Source organism: Anarrhichthys ocellatus, unplaced genomic scaffold (genome assembly GCF_004355925.1).
Source record: "Anarrhichthys ocellatus isolate YVR2014 unplaced genomic scaffold, GSC_Weel_1.0 scaffold11, whole genome shotgun sequence".
NCBI lineage: Eukaryota > Metazoa > Chordata > Actinopteri > Perciformes > Anarhichadidae > Anarrhichthys > Anarrhichthys ocellatus.
The window spans coordinates 10,941,853-10,963,325 of record NW_022280041.1 but is presented as its reverse complement, the minus strand read 5'-3'; the positions used below and the strand labels follow the sequence as shown (position 1 = coordinate 10,963,325).

Genomic DNA, 21,473 nt, shown 5'->3' with positions numbered 1-21,473 from the left:
CATATTATTACCAATGGTGTCTGTTTATTCTGACAAAAGAAGTGTTAAAGCTACTGGACTCAAAAGAAAACCTGGCAGTGGAATCAGAGTGGGAGCCTCCCCAGGCTTCTTTATAAGGAAGCGAGCGCTCGCACGCAGCAGCATATTTGCATCTGTGCGCAGAGGAAAGGTGTATCTACCATCAGACAGCATGAGAGCCCTCGTCATGTTTGTGTGCCTGTCAATGGGCTGCCTAGCTCAGAGACCAAAGCCATGCAGTGAGTACATCAACAGATGCTGAGTTCATTTGTAAATCTTGTTTGTCCTCTGAAAGATGATGCTAAATACTGATCGGGCTGTTCTGTTTTTGCTTCCTTATTTATGAGGAAATATCATGACTACGTAGCGAGCTTTCCACAGCTGTGATGTGAATGTTTATAATAAAACACTGCATTCATTTTAACAGCATCCCCACCGCTGCTGACTGGAAGCCTCAGTGTGGTAAGTTTGCATCTCCTTACACAACTCAGATTGTATTCACCATGCTGGATTACTATTGAACAAAATAAGTCTAGTTGGAGTGAGGTGGTCATATCCAAAGCATTGCTCGCTGCAAAACTTTCAATTTAATTTTGTATGTGATTTTCCAAGGCCACCCAAAGTGAGAAGTTGATGGCTTATGCCAAGTACAGCTATGACGCACTGAGAAAGCGCATTCGCCTCAGAGAGTTTGGATCTTATAACAATAAGACCTTCCACTTTGATGTGCTTTTACTCTTCAGAGAGGTAATGACAACATGGCATTGATATCTACGCTAGGAGATGTCGTGTGTAACACGAACTGCTGTATAATGCCATTCTGTCCTGCAGCGTGTCATGTATAAGATCAACTACAAGAACCAAACATGTTGCAAGAAGCTACTGAATGCAGACTTCCACCCCATGGAGATCCCACGGAATGCGTCCCTACTGGGAGAGGTTGTTCTAGGCAGCTCCTCTGGTCCAGGACAGGGACTCCTAGTCAACACCTGGTGGGGAGAGCTGCAAATGAAGAAGGGACCAGGTACAAGAGGAAACTGAACTAGAGGAAATTAGACAGAAAAAAATCACAGCAGAGTCATGTGGTGTACTGTAGCACATGACTGTCTGCGAATCTTCTGTCTAATCACTGCCTTTGTATGTCACGCTAACAAACCTGCTTGTCTGGTTGCGCTGCCTCAGCTCACATGTGATCCACTTCTGTTTTTTCAGCAAAGTACATGAGCACTGTCACAGAGTTTGGATGCATCCCCGTCAGCACTCTGTATCATACCAGTGGAAGTGGATGGATGGTGACCAAGTTAGTGCATGCACACCACAACTCACAAATGTGAAGAATAAGAAATGAATATATTAAATGGAACAGAATAAGACTTTAAAAACCCTCTCAAACATATTTAGACTTGTATTTTAAGAGGGGTTAGCTAAGCTAAGCTAATCCTCTCCTGGTTCAAGGCTTTCACACTCTCCCCCCACAAACACCCTTCACATATCCCATGTATTTCTGGATCCTCTTACAGTACATTACAGTAGCATCCATTATTTTTGTCTGGATGATTTCATCACGCGTTCTTCCCATTTGTCACCTTCAGCTTCTTCAACAACGTCATCGGACTAGTGGACCCTCAACAGCTCATCCCTCCACGTTTCTGTGAGGGCGCTCAGCTGGAAGAAAGGCTTGATGAGGAGCCAGTGACCTTCTTCAATTTGTTTTAAAATATAATATTTTCAGAAATTGAGTGCACTGCAATGATCACTGTATATGACTCTTTACACTGTATTGTCTCTTTTTTATGGCAGTCATTGGTGTAATCAATTTGAATTTATACATTTGTTGCGGGTTTGAAACCCTTTTGGGAGTTGGCAGTCTGGACCTTGCTGCAAAATGCCTGATTTTGTTCACTGACATATAAGTAAGATAAGTGAGTCGAAGACTCAACCACAAATCAAAGTTTATAGACTTAACTTTAATTAAATCAATATGTTTTACAGTTTTGGGACTGTAATTTATGATTATTGTCATTGTTGATTAATCTGGGATTGACTTCAATTAATCGATTGAAGGTTTAGCTTTAAACTAGAAAATAGTGAAGAACCCTACGGATTGACCTGAGAAATATTAAAAACTGAAATAAACATATTTCAAACCCGATAGGGTTGACTTTCATATTTTCTGATCTAGAACATTACATGCTCTTGGAAGTATGTCAGCGTAAGGTAAAATAAATATTTCAATGAACGTTAATCCAACATTGTTTCATGGTAATAACAATTTCTGATGTTTTGGCAATTTGAATGAGACAATTATGAATTATTTTATTATATGCATTCATTTTTTTTATAACTGCACAATAGATTCTAAATCAATATTAAACACTTTAATCGTGCACATATGGGATTGAAACTATCAAATGAGCGAGATGTTGTGCCGGTGCTTTTGTCACTTAAAATACATTTAAAGAGAGAACTAATCCGTACTTTGTGTTACTCGTGTGACTCTCTTGTTTCCCACAATTCCTAGACGAGGTTTTTAAAAGCAATACACTCGTGCAAACACAAGAGGGACGTATTGACCTTAAATTCCCTAACAGGTACTTAATGAGTTTACTTGCAATTTAAAATAGTATATGTTCATACAGTTATTCATCATTCCAACGATACAATAACACAGTGATGACCGTGTACATGGTTATTTATTGTCCTGAAAAACCGACAAATTCCGACTGAAATTGATGAACGTTTCCTCAGCATCACTGCATTTTTATTCTTTTCCATGTAGACTTGCCAGTGAAATACTTTTTACAAGCTCCATTGTTAACTGGAGATAATTATGGATATTATGTCTGTTTTTGTCAACTTTCCCCATTAATATAGAAACTGGTCAGTGGTTAAAAATGTATTATATGTGTCATTCAGAAGAAAATGTAATTTTATTGAAATATTTCACACAGTATTAATGGCCATACGTCTTTTATGGCAGTTTACAGCAGGGGTTCTTAACCTTTTTGACCTCGGGGCCCAACTTTTCAAGTACAAAGTGTCCCGGGGCCCATTCAAATATTAACACTATTAGTTAAACTAATTGATCTCACTCTTGGTTTGATTTGTATTCAATAACTATATTGTTACCTGTTCAACTCCACCCCTATTTTGGAGCAAAACCGCCTAAAATGACATACCCAAATTAAAATGGCTGTAGCTTCTGAACCGCTGTGACTATATGCATCACAAGTGTCAGAAAACCTGTAGGTCATATAGAAACAGAGCAGTGGGTCTTTGGAGTCAGTAAAAATTGAAGATTTTTATCCGCATAAAATAAAAAAGTATCTTTCAGTATAAATAACTGCCTGTGGCTGTATCTGTACAGGTAAATGACAGTATATGGCTGTAACTACACTATCAGTGAACAACTGCCTCAAATTTGAAGAAGATTGGACAAAGTATGACGATTCTACAGTGTTTCTTCCATGAAGAGATCCAGGAGGAGCTCTAAAAGGATATTTGGAGACCCAAATGGACACACGGTAACCAAATGATATTCTGACACACTAAAGGTGTTTCTCCCTTTATATTTTGATATTATATTATTTTCATTTTATTTTTAGCCTTTGCAAATTGCAAAAACTAATTACATATGGTCGAAGACGTGGTATGTAAGTAGCAGACTTACAGTGCGTAATGGCTGCGACTGAGCGCACGGTCGAGTATGAGGGTAACTCAGTTAAGCAAGGCTATACGTTGGTTGACGGCTTATAGAAGATGGAGATAGGTTTGTACTTTAAGTACTAGCGTTTTCTGAAGCTACTAGCTCCATGGTAACATCCGCTAGCACATTGTTGGGTCTGTAATGTGTCTTTTTCCGTCGAAATGCTACAAGATCCGACTTGCAGCGGTTATGGCGACTTTGGACAGTGTGTGTTTGGGCTCCTTTTGTGAAAAATCCAAAAGAAATGAAAGAAATTCGATGATTTCTTTGCAAAGATGAGGGTTTTGGGTATGTAAACGTGCATACACAACAAGAAGCCCAACAGGCTTTCCCACGAGCGTTGGATGTTACTCATATATATATATATATATATATATATATATTACTCATTAAATGATGCAACACTGCTGCCCTCTAGTGGTTAAATCGTGTAATGTTTATGGCTCATTCAATGATTTAACACTGCTGCCCTCTAGTGGTTAAATCGTGTGTTTCTGACTCATTCAATGATTTAACACTGCTGCCCTCTAGTGGTTAAATCATATAATGTTCATGATTAATTAAATGATGTAACTGATGTAACACTGCTCCGTCTGTCTTTGTTCATCCTGCATCGCTCTGTTCTGTTTTTTAATGTAACGTTACTGGAGCTGTTAGCAGACAGCTGTACCCAGCATGCAGTTCGGCGGTGAAATTTTATAAATGTACAATTATTAGTGTTACAAATTGTTTATATGTCACAGACTGTTGTGTGCTGTTGTGTTTTTCTCTGTTAAAGAGCATTAGTTGTGGGTTGTTAATTGTTGTGTTATAAAGTTATGACCATGACTAGGTTTCCCTCTCAATACATATAAAACAACTAGCGCTAACCGCTGTGCATGAGCAGCAAAGAATACATTTAGCTGCCTGTTGAAAGCAGACAGCAGTTGTTTTAGCTATGCACCGGTATAATGGTGTGTGAAGAATTCATATCATACGGGAAATTAAAACCGGTATACTGCCCAGCTCTAGTCTTTATTATAGTTTAGACAATTTTGTACCAATATTTGACGGGCCGGATTAAAAAGCCCAACGGCCGTTGTTTGCCCATGCCTGGGCTAGCGGCGTCTTCTTCTGCTTATTGTAGCTTGTTAAACAACTGACTGACGCATTACCGCCACCAGGTGGTGGGAAGCTATATTATAACTGAGTGTTTCATGGAGAACAGTAATATCTCTGGTGTCTTCAATTGATAACCTATGCGGTCCCGCCCCACAGGTGCAAAACTGAAAGTTTTTTGCGGCCCCATGCGTCAATCACTGGTTTACAGGATGTGTTCACGGTTAACTTCAAGGTCTATTACGTGTAGCCTATTGTTAGATAGAGAATCACCATTCATCAGATGAACAGAAGTTAAGTTGAACTTCTATTTCAGAGCTCAGCTTTCTTCTTTTCCCCCTCCTTGTGGAAGACTTTCCCATCAGGCTGCTCTCTCCACTTCAGGGTGACTCCACTCACTCCTTTCTCCATCAGTCTGTCCTGGAGCTGGGAAACAGGAGCCATTTTGAAACATCAATTTACATTGTTTGTTGGAAGCTATAGCTTTCGTTAGGCCTGCTATCCACACAAGAAGAGAGAACACAGTCAAACACAAACAAATGGACCCAGAAATATATGTTTTTTAAATTAATGAAAGAGTTTCAGGGTGGATTTTGGAGACTTGCCTTTTTCAGGATGTCTGCTTTCACTGCAGGATCATTCAGGACCAAAGAGGGGTCCTCTGACTTAATTCTCAGTTTCACTACCTGCCTCATCACTGGTGCTTTGACATGGAGGAGAAAAAACATGCTTGGAATTACATTTGTGATACCAAACTCATAAATAAACCCTAAACTCATAGACATGTTGGAGTACAATCTAATCTAATGCAGCATTGCACAGTAAACCACTCATCAGGGGGGACGCTGTAGCAGACAAATGGTAATCTAGTTTCACAAGACCCCAGCCTCCATTTTCCTGATATCCTCAAAGCTGTATAACTACACATGCTGGTCATCGAGCCAATTGTGTTGGAACCTGCGGACAAGTAGCTGAATGAGTAGCCACTTCCATCGGACCAGTAAATGTGAGGATCTCTGAACAAACCAATCCATGCCCAGTCTCCACCCGGCACCAAGCTATAGATTTTCTGGTTCTCTGCATCGTTCCTCGCGGTGGCCAGGTCTATGAAGTTCTCCCTGCAGTACCTCTGAGCACTGAGCCAATTCATTCTTTGATTCACAACAACAAATTCAGGATCCAGCTGTTGTCCTGCAGTTTGAGGAGAAGTTATTGTGTTCACTTGCGGAATCTTTTACAAGATTAAAATGTGCCTTGCTACGTCCTTACCTTTGGAGCAGATAAATGGGTATTGCAGATTACACTTATCATCCCACCACCTTCCGTTGTCTCCAATGTTCACACAGAACTGATTATAACCGGCAAAGTCTGGCTCATTGTCAGCAAGGTTTTCCCATTTCCTATATTCAGATCCACTCCCGCTGCTGCCGTCTGACCACCTCCAGTCGATTACACTGAACAGGCCGATCCACACGTCAGATGTGTAGCCGAGAGATGAAACTGTGTTCACTTCTTCAGTGTTTTCAATGGTGGCCAGGTCCTTGTATGACTCTCTGCAGTGGAGCTGAGCTTCGGTCCAAGTATTTGGTTCAGCAACATAGTGGTACTGATGGAGAAGGCACATGGAGGTGTTCCAGCCTGTGAGGGGAACAAGTTCATTTTAAATCACAGTCTGTCTGTCAATATTTGTTTACCTGTAAGTGATTAAAACTATGTTTTGATTTGATGAATACTTCTGACATACAGCTGAGATATCCATCGTTCATTATCATTCATCCAAATGTGCTTTTTTGGATGGAAAATGTATTTAAATTATAATTGGTTGATGGGATGAGGCCCTTCACTTGTTGCAGCTGATTGATTGTGGGCAGGTTTTTGTGACTTAGACCAGGCAGACTGTACTGACTAAGCCTCATTTTAGCCCTGAATTGATCACCCTGACTAGAATCTGGATGAATTTCTGCAATCAGTTGTCTACTGGACTAAAAAGTCAAATGGGACTAGTACTCTCCTGGGTTGGGGTGTGGTGGTTTGAAGCCAAAGATGCTGATCAAAGAGAAACTTTACTTGAGTATTTCCATATTTTGATACTTCTACTTTACTTTGGTACAGAGGAAAATATTGCACTGTTTAATCCACGACATTCATCTGACAGTTGCTACTTTTCAGGGTGAGATTGTACACTTAGATATTGTGGGACGTGAAGTATTTTCTGCTGGTTTGATTTCGCTCATGATATCTTAGATATTTCTCCTCTGAACCTCTCACATGGTTCCATTTAGATAACTATTAGGAGACCAAAGAAATAGAATTATCCGTTATTTAACTTATCTCCTCCCATTAATCATGACGCATCTTTGGAGGGCGCTACCCCCTAATTTGGTAACCACTGGATTAAATGATTTAACCCATAAGAACCCAAACCCATTTTTCCTTAAAGGAAAATTATAGGGGATATAAAACAGACTAAATGAACCACATGGAACACATTTCTGAATATAAATAGTAAATAGTGCCAAAGATCTGAAATGTTACATATATGTCATGTTGGGCGTTTACGTATAGATGTTATCCTAATTTGAAAACCAATTAATTAACTTGGCCTTCTTTTTGCTGAGTAACAAAGATATGCCTTTTTATTTGCATTTCCACAACACATCTTTTTTAGATTTGTTTTACAAGACACAAATGTCTTCTCCTTGGATGATCTTTCGTGCATCCTAAACACTGTATCGTTCATTCTAATCCATACTGCAAAAAAAATAATGAAATTACTTTGAAATGAGACCAAAATAGGATAGTTAAATCTAGTTTTTGTTGTGTGTTTTAGTTACTGATATGTACATTTTTCTTTCATCAATTCATAATTCATTTGACTAATAATTTAATCAATTTGACATTATTTTTGTTTGAATGTCTTTTGAAGTTAACAAGAGAACATGTTTTAATTAAATATATATGTCACATTGTTTTTTCTGAGACAATTATAATTATATTATTTTTTAGACACAAATTTGTTTGTGAAATATTGTTAGAACAGTTTAGATGTAATGTAGGACATGTTATCAAAGCATTAGAATTGTTAAATGTGTTGAAATTTACCTTTAGCAACAAAAACAAGCTTTTTGAAATTAGTACACAAATTAACTCACCAGGATATTTTTTGCTGATACTGTACATGTAGGATTTTGAATCTTTTGAATTTATTCCATTACTTTTACTAAAGTAAAGGAGCTGAACACTTCCTCCACTGCTGGCAGATCCTTTAGAAAGTCAACCATCAGGTGTCCCAGCGCAAAAAGTAATCTTTCAAATACTTTCTCAAACTAACCAGGACAACACCTGTGCCTTTAATTATTACTTCAGTATAAGCATATTATACAATTATGAACAGTCAGACAAAATCAAAGAATTCACTGAGCTGAGAGAAGCAAGACACCCAGCCAGATCCTTTCCATCATGATGCTGCTCTGTGGAGTGTGTGAGTCATTGTTTGGAAACTGTACTTATATGATTGATATGAAAATCTAGGGGAAGTCAACACTAGCTACTCTTCCTTATTACTGACAAAATTGCACTCTATGCAAAAAGCATTAGTGGTGGATGACGTCATGAAAATGTGGACGTCGGTAATGGCTCTGATGAAAACCAAACAATGAGCTGGCATTGAGCTTTCCAGGTAAACACTTTGAAATCAAAAGAGTAATTGTCTGTTTTTTGAATATTAGTATCCCAGCAACGCAGCAGAGGATCATTTGTTATCTTTATTCTTATGCTCATTTCTTTAATATAAACAATGGCTTTCTGTTGCTCATATGTGTTGCCCTACACTTCCAAACAGTAGCTGGAATTTGGCAAAATAAATGCACAGGTACAGAATTCTAATTGCCTTGCAATCTGTCATATACTTTTTTTCGCATGTGCTAAATGAGATATCCATGTCAGTCTGTCATTCATTATTGAACCCAATTGAACCTTTAACTCTTTTAATATAAACCACATCTGTAGACAGTAAAACTTTTTAATATATTTTTTCAATTAGCAAAAACTTTGAACTTGGTTTGGGCGGTGCAGTGGTTAGCAGTTAGCACTGCCTTTCCCAGTAACAGGACCCGGTTAAATTGGGTTGGTGTTCTGATGGTATGACAGAAATACCGGTTTATATAGAAGACCCCGTTGACCCAATCAATACTATCAACCTGGGACTTGAAAGAACCACTTCAAGTTCCCCCCTGCTTAAATTTACATAGTTTGTTTTGATCACCGCTGGGTTATTATCCCCAAGTACCCCTCACTGCCCGTTTCTGTGTAAACCCGCCCCTGCATCGTCTGGATTGTGGAAGAGCTGAATGTGTGTTAGTTTGCAATATTTAGTGATTAAATGTAACATTCGTAGAGTTGAACTGTATTGGTTTTTCACCAGCACTTGGTAACTTTGTCTACTGAGCTGGTTAACTGACACTAAATTAACGCTACAACGTTATTGAGAAAGCTTTGTGATGAAGCTGGTAAATAACGTAACAGTGTAAGCTAACGTTAGCTCACTCAGTCAGGTTATATTGTTAAAGTTGGACTTCCTCGTCGAGGCTCTTATACCCAAATTCCAAGGTAAGCCAATAAACGCATCCCTCCTATGTTGCATATGAGCTGTGCAGAGGCTGCAACTACCATCACCTCTGTGTGTGTGTTTGTGTGTGTGCGTGCGTGCGTGCGTGGCTGGATTTTATCATTGACTGTATTTTGATTTGTTGGTACAAATTAGATTCAAATGTTTCCACTTAAGTCACACAATTTCAGTTGTTTTAGATGTAGGTCTAGTAATGTTTTTGTGATGAGGTTGAATGTGGCTTCCAATTTATTACATTCAGTTTGTCAGTTAAGGGAAATATGATAATATTTTCTAGCACTTTTTTGTGAAATATATATCCTGGCTAGTTTGCTTGAGTTCTGAATCAATAAACAGCTAATCATTATGGCACAGATGAAGGCAGATCTGCTCAATTAACAATATGGGTGTAAATAGCAAAAACATATATTATCGTGCGGGGGATCAGATATATTACTGATGATAACACTTAAAAAGCATTAAGCTTTGGAATACTAAATTGTCTTATTAAACTCTGAATCTGATTTTTAACTCTGTTTACAGCCCTTCCTCAGACAGCAAAGCAAGATGAGCTGTCTCTTGAAGAGCAGTTTCCTTTCAAGGACAGTAGAGGAAGAGGATATGTAAGTTCAAATAAACAAAATTGTCTACAGCAACTGTCAGTCTTTGATAGTTAAAGGCCTGTTTAAAGTCACACAAACTCATGGATGCATCTCTCCTACTGACAGCAGCTCAGTGACATTGTTTCAGTTCATTTAGATTAACATTGAAACACAGACAGAAACTAAACCAAAATACTTAAAGCGTGAGGGCTACTGTCGTTGTCCAGGATGTGTGTGTGTTCATTCTCTCCCTCAGCTGACTCATATTAGGTAAAGGACTGTCCACTAGAACTAGAACTATGTGAACATCCACAACGGTGTATGTTAAAGTTCAGTGGAGACAAGCACGCTCCAGCTGTCCACTTCTTTCAGGTACTGTCTCTGAAATGTGACTACAAAATGTGGCCCACTCATAAACATTCAAATGATCTACATGTACATAGCTAGCTATTTACATAAAAGTCATAAGGAAGTGATAATAATCTCTCCTTCGGTGTAGATGTGCTGGTTATTATTTGAATATTGGTCATGACTCAACAACCATGTGTTCATGACACTTGTCCCACACTGGTCCGACAGTGGTTGTTTAGGTTGGTTACTGAGGCCACCGCAACACGTGGAGAGAGAGTTGCAGGAGTTGTGTGACACGTAATGGGGAACTGAACATATATTAATACTGCACAGACATAGAAATGATGAGCATTCATACGTTTCTATAAGAAACTGTAAAATTCACCAGAAAACACCTTGTAATCAGTGATAAGAGAGAACTATGCATGAATTAAATAACATTTTAAATATCTTTAACAAGAAGCTTATCTGGTAGAGTACCTTTTTTGATAAGCGCAGGGCAATTCTATTTTGCAGTGCTGTCATACAAGATGTGAGCTGCATGTTGTAACTTGTAAACAATGTTTCCAGGAGGCAGGGTACACGCAAGAATGCTGTTTGTCATTGTCTGAACCAAGTTTTATTTGACCCTCTGCCTCTCTGAAGTAACGCTGACTATACCCTTTTACCCTTTTCACTTTATGTTGGTAACTGTCATTTTAAATTCATTGTTACTGTCATGATCTTCATAGGATCAGCCTCCTTAAATCCTGACATCTCTGATGAACAGGCAGAACAGATGATCGCTTGGCTGAAGGTACATTTTTGGTCTCTTGACCAAGTTGCGGCTTCCATGAAAGATACCGCCTCTTATCGTGCAAAGTGGAGTTGATGTCGGAACCAAAACCCCAGTGGAAATCGCCACAGAATGTCTCTGTCTCCTGGATAGGCCAGGCATGGTGAGTTAAATCGTTCTATATGGCGATGCATGCAATGAGATGCAGGATTGTCAACATGTGGGGTTCCTCTGTTTCATCGCTCTGCAATTTGAACTGTCAAAGGCAGATATGCTCCCCAAAATAAACAAAATGAATGAATAATTAATATCTGCTTGCTGCTTGCATGTTAATGTCCGGTAACATTACTGACAGAACGTTACTGAATGTACGATGATTCTTATTAACAGTAGTGCAACAGGTCAACAGGTTTAGCAGTATTTCCATTACTTCTGTTAAGATTTCCCAAGATTTTGGCGTTCTCCTCCCAGAGGCCTCACCAAAGCTTATCGAGACCCGAGTTCCTGTTTACAGTCAGAAGATCCTTAATCCTGCCAGCAAGGAACAATGGCTGCTAACTTCCTCTCTGATGTTGATGCTCTGTCTTCAGGTATAGAGTCCGAGACCGGGTCTCTTCTATTTGTTTTGTTGTTGCAGTGATTGAGATGATGGCAGAACACGATTGAAGTAAACAAGAGAAAGGAGATAACAGAAACAGAGAAAAGATTGGGAATTATGTCAGGTGTTTAAGATTGTTATAATGAAGCTGATAAAAATAAAACGCACTGATGAAGATTGAAATATCAGTGATAACAGGTTTTCAACAATTGCCTCCATGATTTTCAAACTGTGATTTTAAAGCTACTGTAAAATTAAGCATTTTGAATTCAATTAAAGAGTCGCCTAAAAGTGCATGAATTATATTTCCTCTCTCTTGGCTGTGCATTTTTAAAATTCTAAACAGGAAAAGCTTCTTTAAATAAAGCATGCTAAGGATGTATTTCGATTCATATCCGTCCTGCAAGCATTGTATCATTTACTGTAAACTAGCAGCAAAAACAGAATCTTAAGAAGATTAGTACATACTGTGTACAATTAGCATCTAGTATGGAGTTGGGGCACAACATGTCAATTCAGTTGTCAGGGCTCACTTTGAAAAATGATGCACTAACCCCCTAGATAGATAGATGGATACTTTATTTATCCAGATGGAAGTTAAGTCATCTAGTAGCTCATACAACATACAAAACATTGATACACAAAAGGTATACATACAAAGGTAAAAAGAATACCCTCCATTTTCCATCTCCAGCCTCATCTCATTTAGTAAACATTTCAGTATATTATATATAAGGCCAATGAAGCTCATGTCCTCTCACTGTCATTATCCAGTTGGTAATATTACAAAGCAATCAATAGCAATCACATCCAAGTAGAACTACAGGATATGATCATGTGAGCATCTCATCTTAAACGTGTCCCTTTTAGCCTTGCTACATTGTCATTGACTTAATTGTGTTGATGGTTAGTTTTTGATGATTGATCGCTCACAATCTAATCTCTTCATGCTTATTACTCCCTGTAGTCCTCTTCTCTGGTCCTCTTTGTGGAGGAATTGAGGCCTGAAGTGGAGGGCTCCGACCATCTGTAGTCCTCTTCTCTGTTTCTCTTCATGGAGGATCCGAGGCCTGAAGGGTTAGGGCGCTGACTCTCTGTTGTCCTCTTCTCTGGTCCTCTTTGTGGAGGGACCGAGGCCTGAAGTGGAGGGTGCTGCGTCCTCGTGGTCGTCCTCACCGTTCCTCTGCCTCTTCACACTTACCTGCTCCGTTAGGTCCTCTTCCCTGCTCCTCCTGGTGGACTCTTCTGACCCCTGGGGGACTGGGGGCGGAGCACCAAAACGTAGAGAGAAAACACGTTCAGCGTCAAAGCAAACAGAATCCATCTTTCGTCTCAACTCACGGCAGGCCCTCAGAACTCGGTCATATTCATCTTCATCATCTTCTTCCTCTTCCTCTTCTTCCTCCTCTTCCTCTTCTTCCTCCTCTTCCTCCTGGAACAATAAGCGTATTGTAAGTCTATTTTGAACTGGTTTCGGGTGGTTCTGGCTCTTCCTTATGACACCCCAGTCAACACCATGAGACTGTGGTCTGCTAAGGCCCCCTGTGACTTTAACCTAAAGGACTGTGAGTATTGTCATCTGTACTGCTGAGGAATCATCATTGATATTGTGTAAATAGATCAGCAGCTACTAAATATGAATGTAACCGATGTCCCATGTTGGTGGCTACATTTAAGCCGTGCTGGACAGAAACTTGGCTGAGAACATCTCCAGGGTCCTCTACCCCAACGACAATGTAGGTGGACTTATTGTTGTAACTAGACCACTTTATTTGGGCTTGTTGTAGACCAGTGTTTTTCAACCTAGACCGAGCCGCTGCACATTTTTTACATTCAAAAGATCCCGCGGCACACTAACAACCAAAAAAGTTACAAAATTTGACACCTTTTAGCATAACACAGTATATGCCAGGGGTGTCAAACTCAATCACAGAGAGGAACAAAATTAAAAATTGGGACTACGTTGAGGACCAAATAGAGTCACCATTTAATAAACAGGATAGAAGGTATATTGAACAAAGTGCAAAAAGAAATAGGCTACAATCATTTATGCATATGTACCAGAGCCAGATGTTTGGCATCTTTTCTTGGCTGCCAGTTCATTCATGTCTGGGGTTAGGTTCTGTGCTGTTGAGGCATCGTTTCGGGGATGAAGCTTGGAAACTGTGCAGCGCCCACAGAGTCATACTTTGCCTTGAGTGTGTCATTACACTGGTTGATCAGCTCCATTTGGATGTGCACAGGTCCATGCCAACTGCAAACGGAGCAGTTCAAATTTCAATTCCTGAGCTGCAGAGTCGTTAAATCGCAGAGTGAACTCTGTGCCAAGTGCACCCAGTTTATCAGCAAAATGCGCATTCGGGAACACAGCGGTGGAGACACGTACGGTTTGGCATCACGGAAAGTGACGTTTCCTTGCTGCATCTGAGTCTCCCACAGGCGCAGCTTGGCTGGGAAAGCTCTCACTGCATCACACATGTCTGTGATCATACCTGTCTGTGATCTAACTTGTTGCTGTATATATAAAGGAGCTCATTCGTTTTTTTTATAACTGCACAATAGATTCTAAATCATTATTAAACACTTTAATTGTGCACATATGGAATTAAAACTATCAAATGAGCGAGATGTTGTGCCGGTGCTTTTGTCACTTAAAATACATTTAAAGAGAGAACTAATCCGTACTTTGTGTTACTCATGTGACTCTCGTTTCCCACAATTCCTAGACGAGGTTTTTATAAGCAATACACCCGTGCAAACACAAGAGGGACGTATTGAGCTTAGATTCCCTAACAGTTACTAAATGAGTTTACCTGCAATTTAAAATAGTATATGTTCATATGTTGGGTAATCTTTCCTTACACTCTGAGCACGGAAACGTGCCACACAAACAAAAGACAACTTAAGACAATGAATACATTTAATTGTCCTAACTATGGGATGCAATATATTAGCATTTGAATATGCATTTTCAAACATAAACAGCTCAACAATGTTAAAAGGATCATTTCTGGAGTTAACAGAAACAGCTTAAACTTTTGTTGTGACTTGTGATGATCTGAAATCTATGCTATCTGCAAAGCAATAGACTAAATATTTTTACTGTAATATAGTGTTATTTCATTACTGCTAATGGGTCATAATGTGTGGAGTTTAGTGAAAACTGTGCCATTGAAAACATGATGAACGCTGGAATAGCAAATAGTGAATTCATAAAAGGAGACATTATCTGCCCTTGAGAATAGAACAGAATAGAATAGAATGCTGGATGGAAGTGGAACACAGCAGAGTTCTCGAATAAAATAGAATGTTGAGGTGTCAACACAGCAGGGTTCTCGAATATAGGCGTCATCTTGTGTATGAAGCCAGGCGCTTGTGCAAATTAACCTCAGTATCTTCCTAAACCTCCCAGAGGACACCTGGACAGCTCCGAGGCTCTGAGGTAGGCCCCGGCAGAACCACTGGCCATAGCGTCTGCAGAGCGTCTGCATAGCGTCAGATTTCACTCTGACGACAAAGCATGGCGCTAATGTTTATAACGTTATTTTATTCGACTGTGGTCAGGCTTCCTGTGGGGAAGCTCTCGAGCTATCAAGAAGTACAGTCACACGGCGCTGTGAAGTCATGGCCGAGGATTTGACACAGCAGACTGCGAGTGTTTCTCCCTGCAATTGGACGAGTCTACGGATCTAAGTGATGCAGCCCAGTTGTGCATTTTTATTCGGATGGTGTTTACAGATATGACTGGAAATGAAGAGCTGTTAACAATACTGCCCATGAAAGAACACACTCGGGGAGAGGACATTTTTCAGTCTTTAAAGAACATTAAGTCCAAACACCGTTCCACCATAACTGATGATCATTTGGAAGTCTGCTTGAGGCTGGCTATCAGCAGCTACTGTCCGGACTATGCAACTCTGGCCAATTCCATTCAGTGCAAGTCATCAGAGTAAGGTAATGACCAAAAATGTACAGAATTGTATTGTGCCATAAGGGTTCATGCAGTTATGCAAGGTACGCCAACATATATTGTAAATATAAAGTATACTCAGTATATATATATAAATTAATAGATATTTAGTATTTTTAATGTTGTAGATCATTTTGACTTGGTCATTTTAAAAGTAGCTCGCAAGCCGAAATAGTGTGGGCACCCCTGATCTAGATCTTCAGCCTGCCCCTACTGTCTTCAACAACTCCACAGAAGACACCTGGAAAGCTCTGAGGCAGGCCACGGCAAAACCACTGGTCATAGCATCTGCACAGTCAGCATGCTGCGTCTGACGACAAAGCATGCCGCCAATGATTTCTAAAGTTATTTCATTCGACTGTGGTCAGGCTTCCTGGGGGGGCTCCCACCCATCTCAGTTATGCTGGGACGGTGAACTTCTGTTGACGTGAAGGTCTATCATTATCTGGACGCTGGTCGTGCCTCTAACGTAGTTGTGACATATGCAAGAGTAATTTCCCTGGTTATCCTGATCGTGACAGTGAGCGTGAACTGTCGGGGAGAGACAGTCGCGTATCTCGCCGACTCTCTCTCGAGAGAGAGACAGTCGGGGAGATACAGTCGCGTACCTCCTCAGTCGGGGAGATACGTGACTGTATCTCCCCGACTGTCTCTCGAGAGACAAGTCGGCGAGAGTCCTGCACGGTGACATGTCGCTGTGTTGGGCTGCTGTTTCAGTAGTATCAAAAGGGGATGGCCAGTCTTCAAATCATGTGCCAACATGCGTTAGGGTACTTCCGGTGTCCGATGTAGGATGCTGTGGTAAGATACTGGCACCAAACTCCTGTCGTGTAAACCAGTAGCATATCTGACCTGTAACATTTCCCGTCAAACTTTAAAGACCTGTTCTCTTCTGTGCAGTCAGCTGTCATTTCAGTATGAACCGATGTGACCCTCCTCCCCATTCATCATCACATCTGGTGCTCAAGGTTTCTTCCACTGAGGGCAGTCCCACTCCACATGCCATCATCGAGATCTTCAGCCTGCCCCTACTGTCTTCAACACCCCCACCAGTGTCGACTCTCCAAAATTTGAACTTTACTTTGCACAATTTAATAAATGTATTTTTTCACTGTAAATTAAGTTTCTCCTGATTTAACCTGTGTCTCCCTGTATAAGTCTGTCAATTATCTTCCAGTGGCTTCAGTTCTCCTATTTATTATGTTTTTTGTGATGTATGTTGTTATTTCAAACTAATTTGCAATCATAAGAAGCGTGGTCTTTGTTGGTGAAATGTTTCTTATATACAAAGAACAATTACTTATCGTAAAACTCCAAAAATATAGTAGAGTAAAATCTTTTAGGTGTGTTTTCTAGAAACTACAGGTCTGATGAGGAAAGTGGGAACAAGTGTGTAGGTGGGAGGGGATGTCATGTGACCAGGACTGGCAGGTCTGGGGAGTGAGCAGGGGCTGGAGAGAAGGACAGAGAGCCAGGACGGGCAAAACCACCAACCCACTAGAAAGTCTCCGACCTCCCTCGAACTTCTCAGACAGTTTAAGTGGTTTGTCAGCTTTTATAATTTCGTAAAGAGGTCATTCTTTACCTTCAGGTTATTTTATAAGTAGTAAATCTCTTGTTGTCGGACTGTGGAGGTCCAGTTTGGTGGATAAGTCACACTCTGTCTGTGTACCTTATCAATTACTTTTTACAATCAGTTCAGTAGTTTACTCATTTAATATTACCACCATCCAGATGAAGAAAGTTGCTATACAATAGAGCGAGGAGTCACTTGGTAGCAGTAGTAAGTCATTCCCCTTAGCTCCCCAACCTCCTGCACCCCAACATCTGCTGCCATCACCCCCGGCTCCTGTGCCTCGGTCTCCAGCCACAGCAGCCTGGCATCAGGGTCTTCATCAGAGAACTGGAGCAGAGACCCTGAGCTCCGCAACACCTTCAAACACTGCTTCAGCACCAGATCGGCCTTCCATTTCCCTTCCTTAGACCTCAACAAGGCATCTGTGGTGCCCTTATCAACTATAAGGTCCGCACTGCTACAACCGTAGTGCTTGTGGAGCTGTGTGCAGTCCAGCTCTACGAACTCAAGCCGAGAGGAAAGATTGTGAGGTTGAATGGCTTTGGTTTGGACGTGTTCCTGCATTAGTCCCACAGCTATGGGGGAAATGTCTGCGCAAGTGACCCGGACCGGGAGAGGAGAGTGTCTGTAAATACAGGGCCCTAAAGCAGAAGTGCCACAGCCCATATCCAGGACTTGGAGCAAACCGTCTGGGTGGGGCTTGGTCTGCAATAGGGGCATAATGAAGTCCCGGACAGCATCGAAGCCAAAGAACCACTCAAAGTGTTTGAAGGTGTTTGTGCTGCTGCTGCTCTCAGTGTAGAAGCGGTCCCAGGTTGCTTTCTTATCCATGTTTTCAATCAGTTCAGCTAGGCAGAAACACAGATGGGATTATGTCACATGAGTTAGTGAGTGAACATTAGCAGTAAAACACAGATACAACTTGCCTTAATGCCTCCATCCTTCTGTCATATTTGGAGGGACTTTATGCTAAAGTCAATTTAAAATCTATCAATTTAATGTGTCAAATATCTTTTCTTTTAATATATGATTTAAGACCTTTTCTTGGGTCCTTGGAAGCCACTAAGCTCGGCATGAAGACAATCTACAAAGCTGACAAACTCAAATGATTCACATTGCTCATTAAAATAAAAAAGCAACATACACTCAACAGTCCTGCATTGAATCCTCCCTTTGTGTACTTTATAATGTTCAGTTCATCTTTAAACTGTTAAATAGGTGTTGATGTATCCAGGCTGTGTTATAGATTGCATTAGCTTGGTGTCGCTAACAAGTTAGCAACTGAGTGTGACGTTATTGCACAACAAAGTGCTACTTTATGGTCAGCTTCTGTAGCTAAGATATCGGTGACAATTAGCTAAGACGTCAGTGCACACACCTGCAACTCACTTTAAGTAAAAGGAGAACGTCCTACATCAGTACCTATTCAACTAACGCTAGTCATATATGACCTATATAACATTAGAGCTAGCTTAACCCACTGGAGCTCCTGCAGAGCTTCGCCATGTGTCACTTACTGTTACAGTACCGACACAGAAACATGAAGTCAATGCAGCCATCGAATAATAATACCTGAACACATAACACGTGTCGGTGTGAGCCCACCTGTCAGAGAGGAGTACTGACGCCGTGCTGCACGCGCTGCAGCTATTATCACACCTGACAAAGTCAGCGACTTCGTAAACGGAGACATTTTCCCTCAGCGACTTTGGCCGTCTTCACTCTTGTCCAACGAAAGAACGCTCACTCTGCCCACATTTCTGGGCACCAGCAGAGAGTATTGGCGCCCACGAAAACGGTAACGAGACAGCGCCTGCTGCTGTAGTAGACGACCATCTTTGAATAGGTTTACGCAAGCCGCTATGACGCGTCCTGCGCATGCGTAAATCCAGGTGTAAACAAAGTGTGCGCACATTAACTGTTCTCTTGTAGTAATTTCAGTACACAATGCACACTATTGCTGTATAATCCATGCACTGAAACTGTGCATTAGATTGAATAGATGCGCAATGTGAACAAGTAACCAATGCAGTTTTACAGGTGGGATTCGTGCCTGGCACAGCCACACTATCAAAATATACAATTGTAATTAACTATGGGGTTTATTTCATTATGCCTAACAATGTCTTTGTTTTATCCGTTTAATTTGCTAACAGGAATTCTATTTTTCCACTGCTGTTCAAAAAATTGTAAGTGATCCATTGATAACGTATCATTTGTTACACTTCAATCTGACTCCTAAGAAAAAAAGACAAGAAATAAGATGTAAATCCCTTTAATAAAACTCAATGAAACGCAGTGTAACAAAGGAAAAGAATCCAACATAAAGCAAGTAGATAACATTTACAACCACAAAAAAAAAAATCAAAAAAACCTGTACAACTCTAAATGCCTGGAGTCACTTCTATTTTTTTCCAAAGATTTTTTAATTAACCATTTTGTGATGACTGAGGATAGACTTGGGAGTTTGGGGCGAGAGGGGTAAGGGAGGCATGTAATGTGATTTTATCTTTTTCAAATACATGAGTGTAGTGTTATACACAGATGTATGCTTCATCAACGTGGCTGCTGAATTATTTTTTTTAACCCACTGCTGTACCGTACAGCAGGAGGAGAATGAGGTGGGCTGTGGTTAGGAGTGTTATTTGTACAAGATGTCGTAATGGCCAGGTCTATAGAGGAGGAAGATGCGTGGGTCACCGCCTTCAGGGAAAACGTGGTGATTGACTGTTCCTCCCTCTCCTCTATCCATGTACTCCACCAGGATGGATACGTTTAGGGCCTGGGCTAAGGCGATGATGTGAATGTGATCACTTTCTTTAGACATGGGCTCTACCTCCTTGAAAAAGAAAAACATTGTCAGTATGTATTCACAGAACTTCAATGGTTAGATACTGAATATTGCAATCATCTATTCTACATTGTTAGCTGACTGTACTCTTTTTATGCAACACAAAGCTTCATATGCTGTGTAACATATTGATCCATTATTTTAATATGTGTGTGCATGCCCCTAAATCCAAGTGTAATAGTGACACTTTCCAAGGTGGTGACCATCTTTTCTATTAACACTTTCACACAAACTGGCAAAAGAGGAAACTGGTTATGAGACCCAGATATGTTTCTCGTGAACTAGAAGTAAATCTTAAGTTCAAAGTGAAAACGCACCTGCTGACAGAACTCCTTGACAGAGCGTCCTCCCTCTATGAAGTGCTGAAAGAAACCGTACTCTCGCTGCAGGTAGCCTGAGGTGAGCAGCCGCAGGTACACGACCACATAGTCTGACACGTTTTGGTCGTTGAAGGAGTTCAGCAGCTCCTGCAGGCTGGGCTGTTTCTCACACAGTTCGATCAAGTCCATGAACTTGGAGGAAAGACATTATTTAGATAATTTAGATACGTACGTGTCCATCATGCCAAATTACTGTCTGACTGGTCAAATCTAGTCCACCCGTCTGCTCCAGCAGACCAAACGCATCATGTACTTTGGCAAGTGACCATTCAGAGTTGGCAGGGCATCGAGCAAATTACAGTTAACAGCATCACAAACCTAATTCAACAAGATACAAGACATACTGTGCATGCTTTGATTAGGGCTGTGCGATAATTTATCGCCTTTCAATAGAATTGTAGTGTGTTGAAGTCATATCGAGACACACAATTGTGTCATCTAAACTGATAATAACAAGCTCATATAAACTCAAATTGATCCGGATATCGACAGTGTAGTTAAATCAACCTATTGTCTTTTTTGTGAAAATTCTCATGCTATTTGCTACTTCAGAATTTCTGCATTGAGGTTTGTCCGTTTGCAATAAACAATGAATGTCATTTCTCTTGTCCAAGAAACTTACAGTGTTGTGAAAGTCTTCAATGGTAAACTCAGTGAAGCCCTCGTTAACCAGGTCCAGTTTACTTTTAGTCGCAACTGCTTTGAACCTGTAGAGATAAATTCAATAATGCTGAGCATATTGCAGCCACCATAGTGTTGGTTAGATTTGGAGTATCACGGAGAACAGTGAAGACAGGACAAACCAACAAAGACTACTGCGCACACCTTTTTTCAACCATATATATACATATATATATATACATATATATACATATATATATATACATATATATACATATATACACATATATATATACATATATATATATACACATATATATA

The 21,473-nt window shown here is 40.4% G+C and overlaps 3 protein-coding genes across 3 annotated transcripts in view; 1 reads left to right on the top strand and 2 right to left on the bottom strand.

Annotated features, from left to right (window-relative positions):
* Nucleotides 1-157: 157 nt before the first annotated feature.
* Nucleotides 158-2,170, top strand: LOC116385569 (ependymin-like). Its single transcript, XM_031851156.1, has 6 exons — nt 158-257; nt 446-480; nt 631-765; nt 850-1,042; nt 1,231-1,318; nt 1,611-2,170. Exons 1-6 carry the CDS (start codon nt 191-193, stop codon nt 1,732-1,734), a joined length of 642 nt encoding a protein of 213 aa, XP_031707016.1. The 5' UTR covers nt 158-190; the 3' UTR covers nt 1,735-2,170.
* Nucleotides 2,171-17,074: 14,904 nt separating this feature from the next.
* LOC116385498 (citrate synthase-lysine N-methyltransferase CSKMT, mitochondrial-like) lies at nt 17,075-19,473 on the bottom strand. Its single transcript, XM_031851009.1, has 2 exons — nt 18,906-19,473; nt 17,075-18,148 (listed from the first exon to the last, which is right to left on the bottom strand). Exons 1-2 carry the CDS (start codon nt 18,991-18,993, stop codon nt 17,472-17,474), a joined length of 765 nt encoding a protein of 254 aa, XP_031706869.1. The 5' UTR covers nt 18,994-19,473; the 3' UTR covers nt 17,075-17,471.
* Nucleotides 19,474-19,559: 86 nt separating this feature from the next.
* LOC116385497 (ubiquitin thioesterase OTUB1) overlaps nt 19,560-21,473 on the bottom strand; it is a 24,432-nt gene continuing 22,518 nt past the window's right edge. Inside the window, exons 5-7 of the mRNA XM_031851007.1 lie at nt 21,154-21,238; nt 20,469-20,663; nt 19,560-20,139 (exon numbers count right to left, since the gene is read on the bottom strand). Coding sequence (XP_031706867.1) covers nt 19,942-20,139; nt 20,469-20,663; nt 21,154-21,238 — 478 coding nt within the window. The 3' untranslated portion in view covers nt 19,560-19,941. The remainder of the gene's footprint in view (nt 20,140-20,468; nt 20,664-21,153; nt 21,239-21,473) is intronic.

Bases quoted from the DNA above. Each gene is read 5' to 3' on its own strand.
- LOC116385569 (XM_031851156.1), top strand. From the start codon at position 191: ATGAGAGCCCTCGTCATGTTTGTGTGCCTGTCAATGGGCTGCCTAGCT. The intron at 258-445 runs GTGAGTACATCA...TCATTTTAACAG, and splicing joins TCAGAGACCAAAGCCATGCA to CATCCCCACCGCTGCTGACT. The intron at 481-630 runs GTAAGTTTGCAT...TGATTTTCCAAG, and splicing joins TGACTGGAAGCCTCAGTGTG to GCCACCCAAAGTGAGAAGTT.
- LOC116385498 (XM_031851009.1), bottom strand. From the start codon at position 18,993: ATGTCTCCGTTTACGAAGTCGCTGACTTTGTCAGGTGTGATAATAGCT. The intron at 18,149-18,905 runs GTGGGCTCACAC...GTTTCTGCCTAG, and splicing joins TCAGTACTCCTCTCTGACAG to CTGAACTGATTGAAAACATG.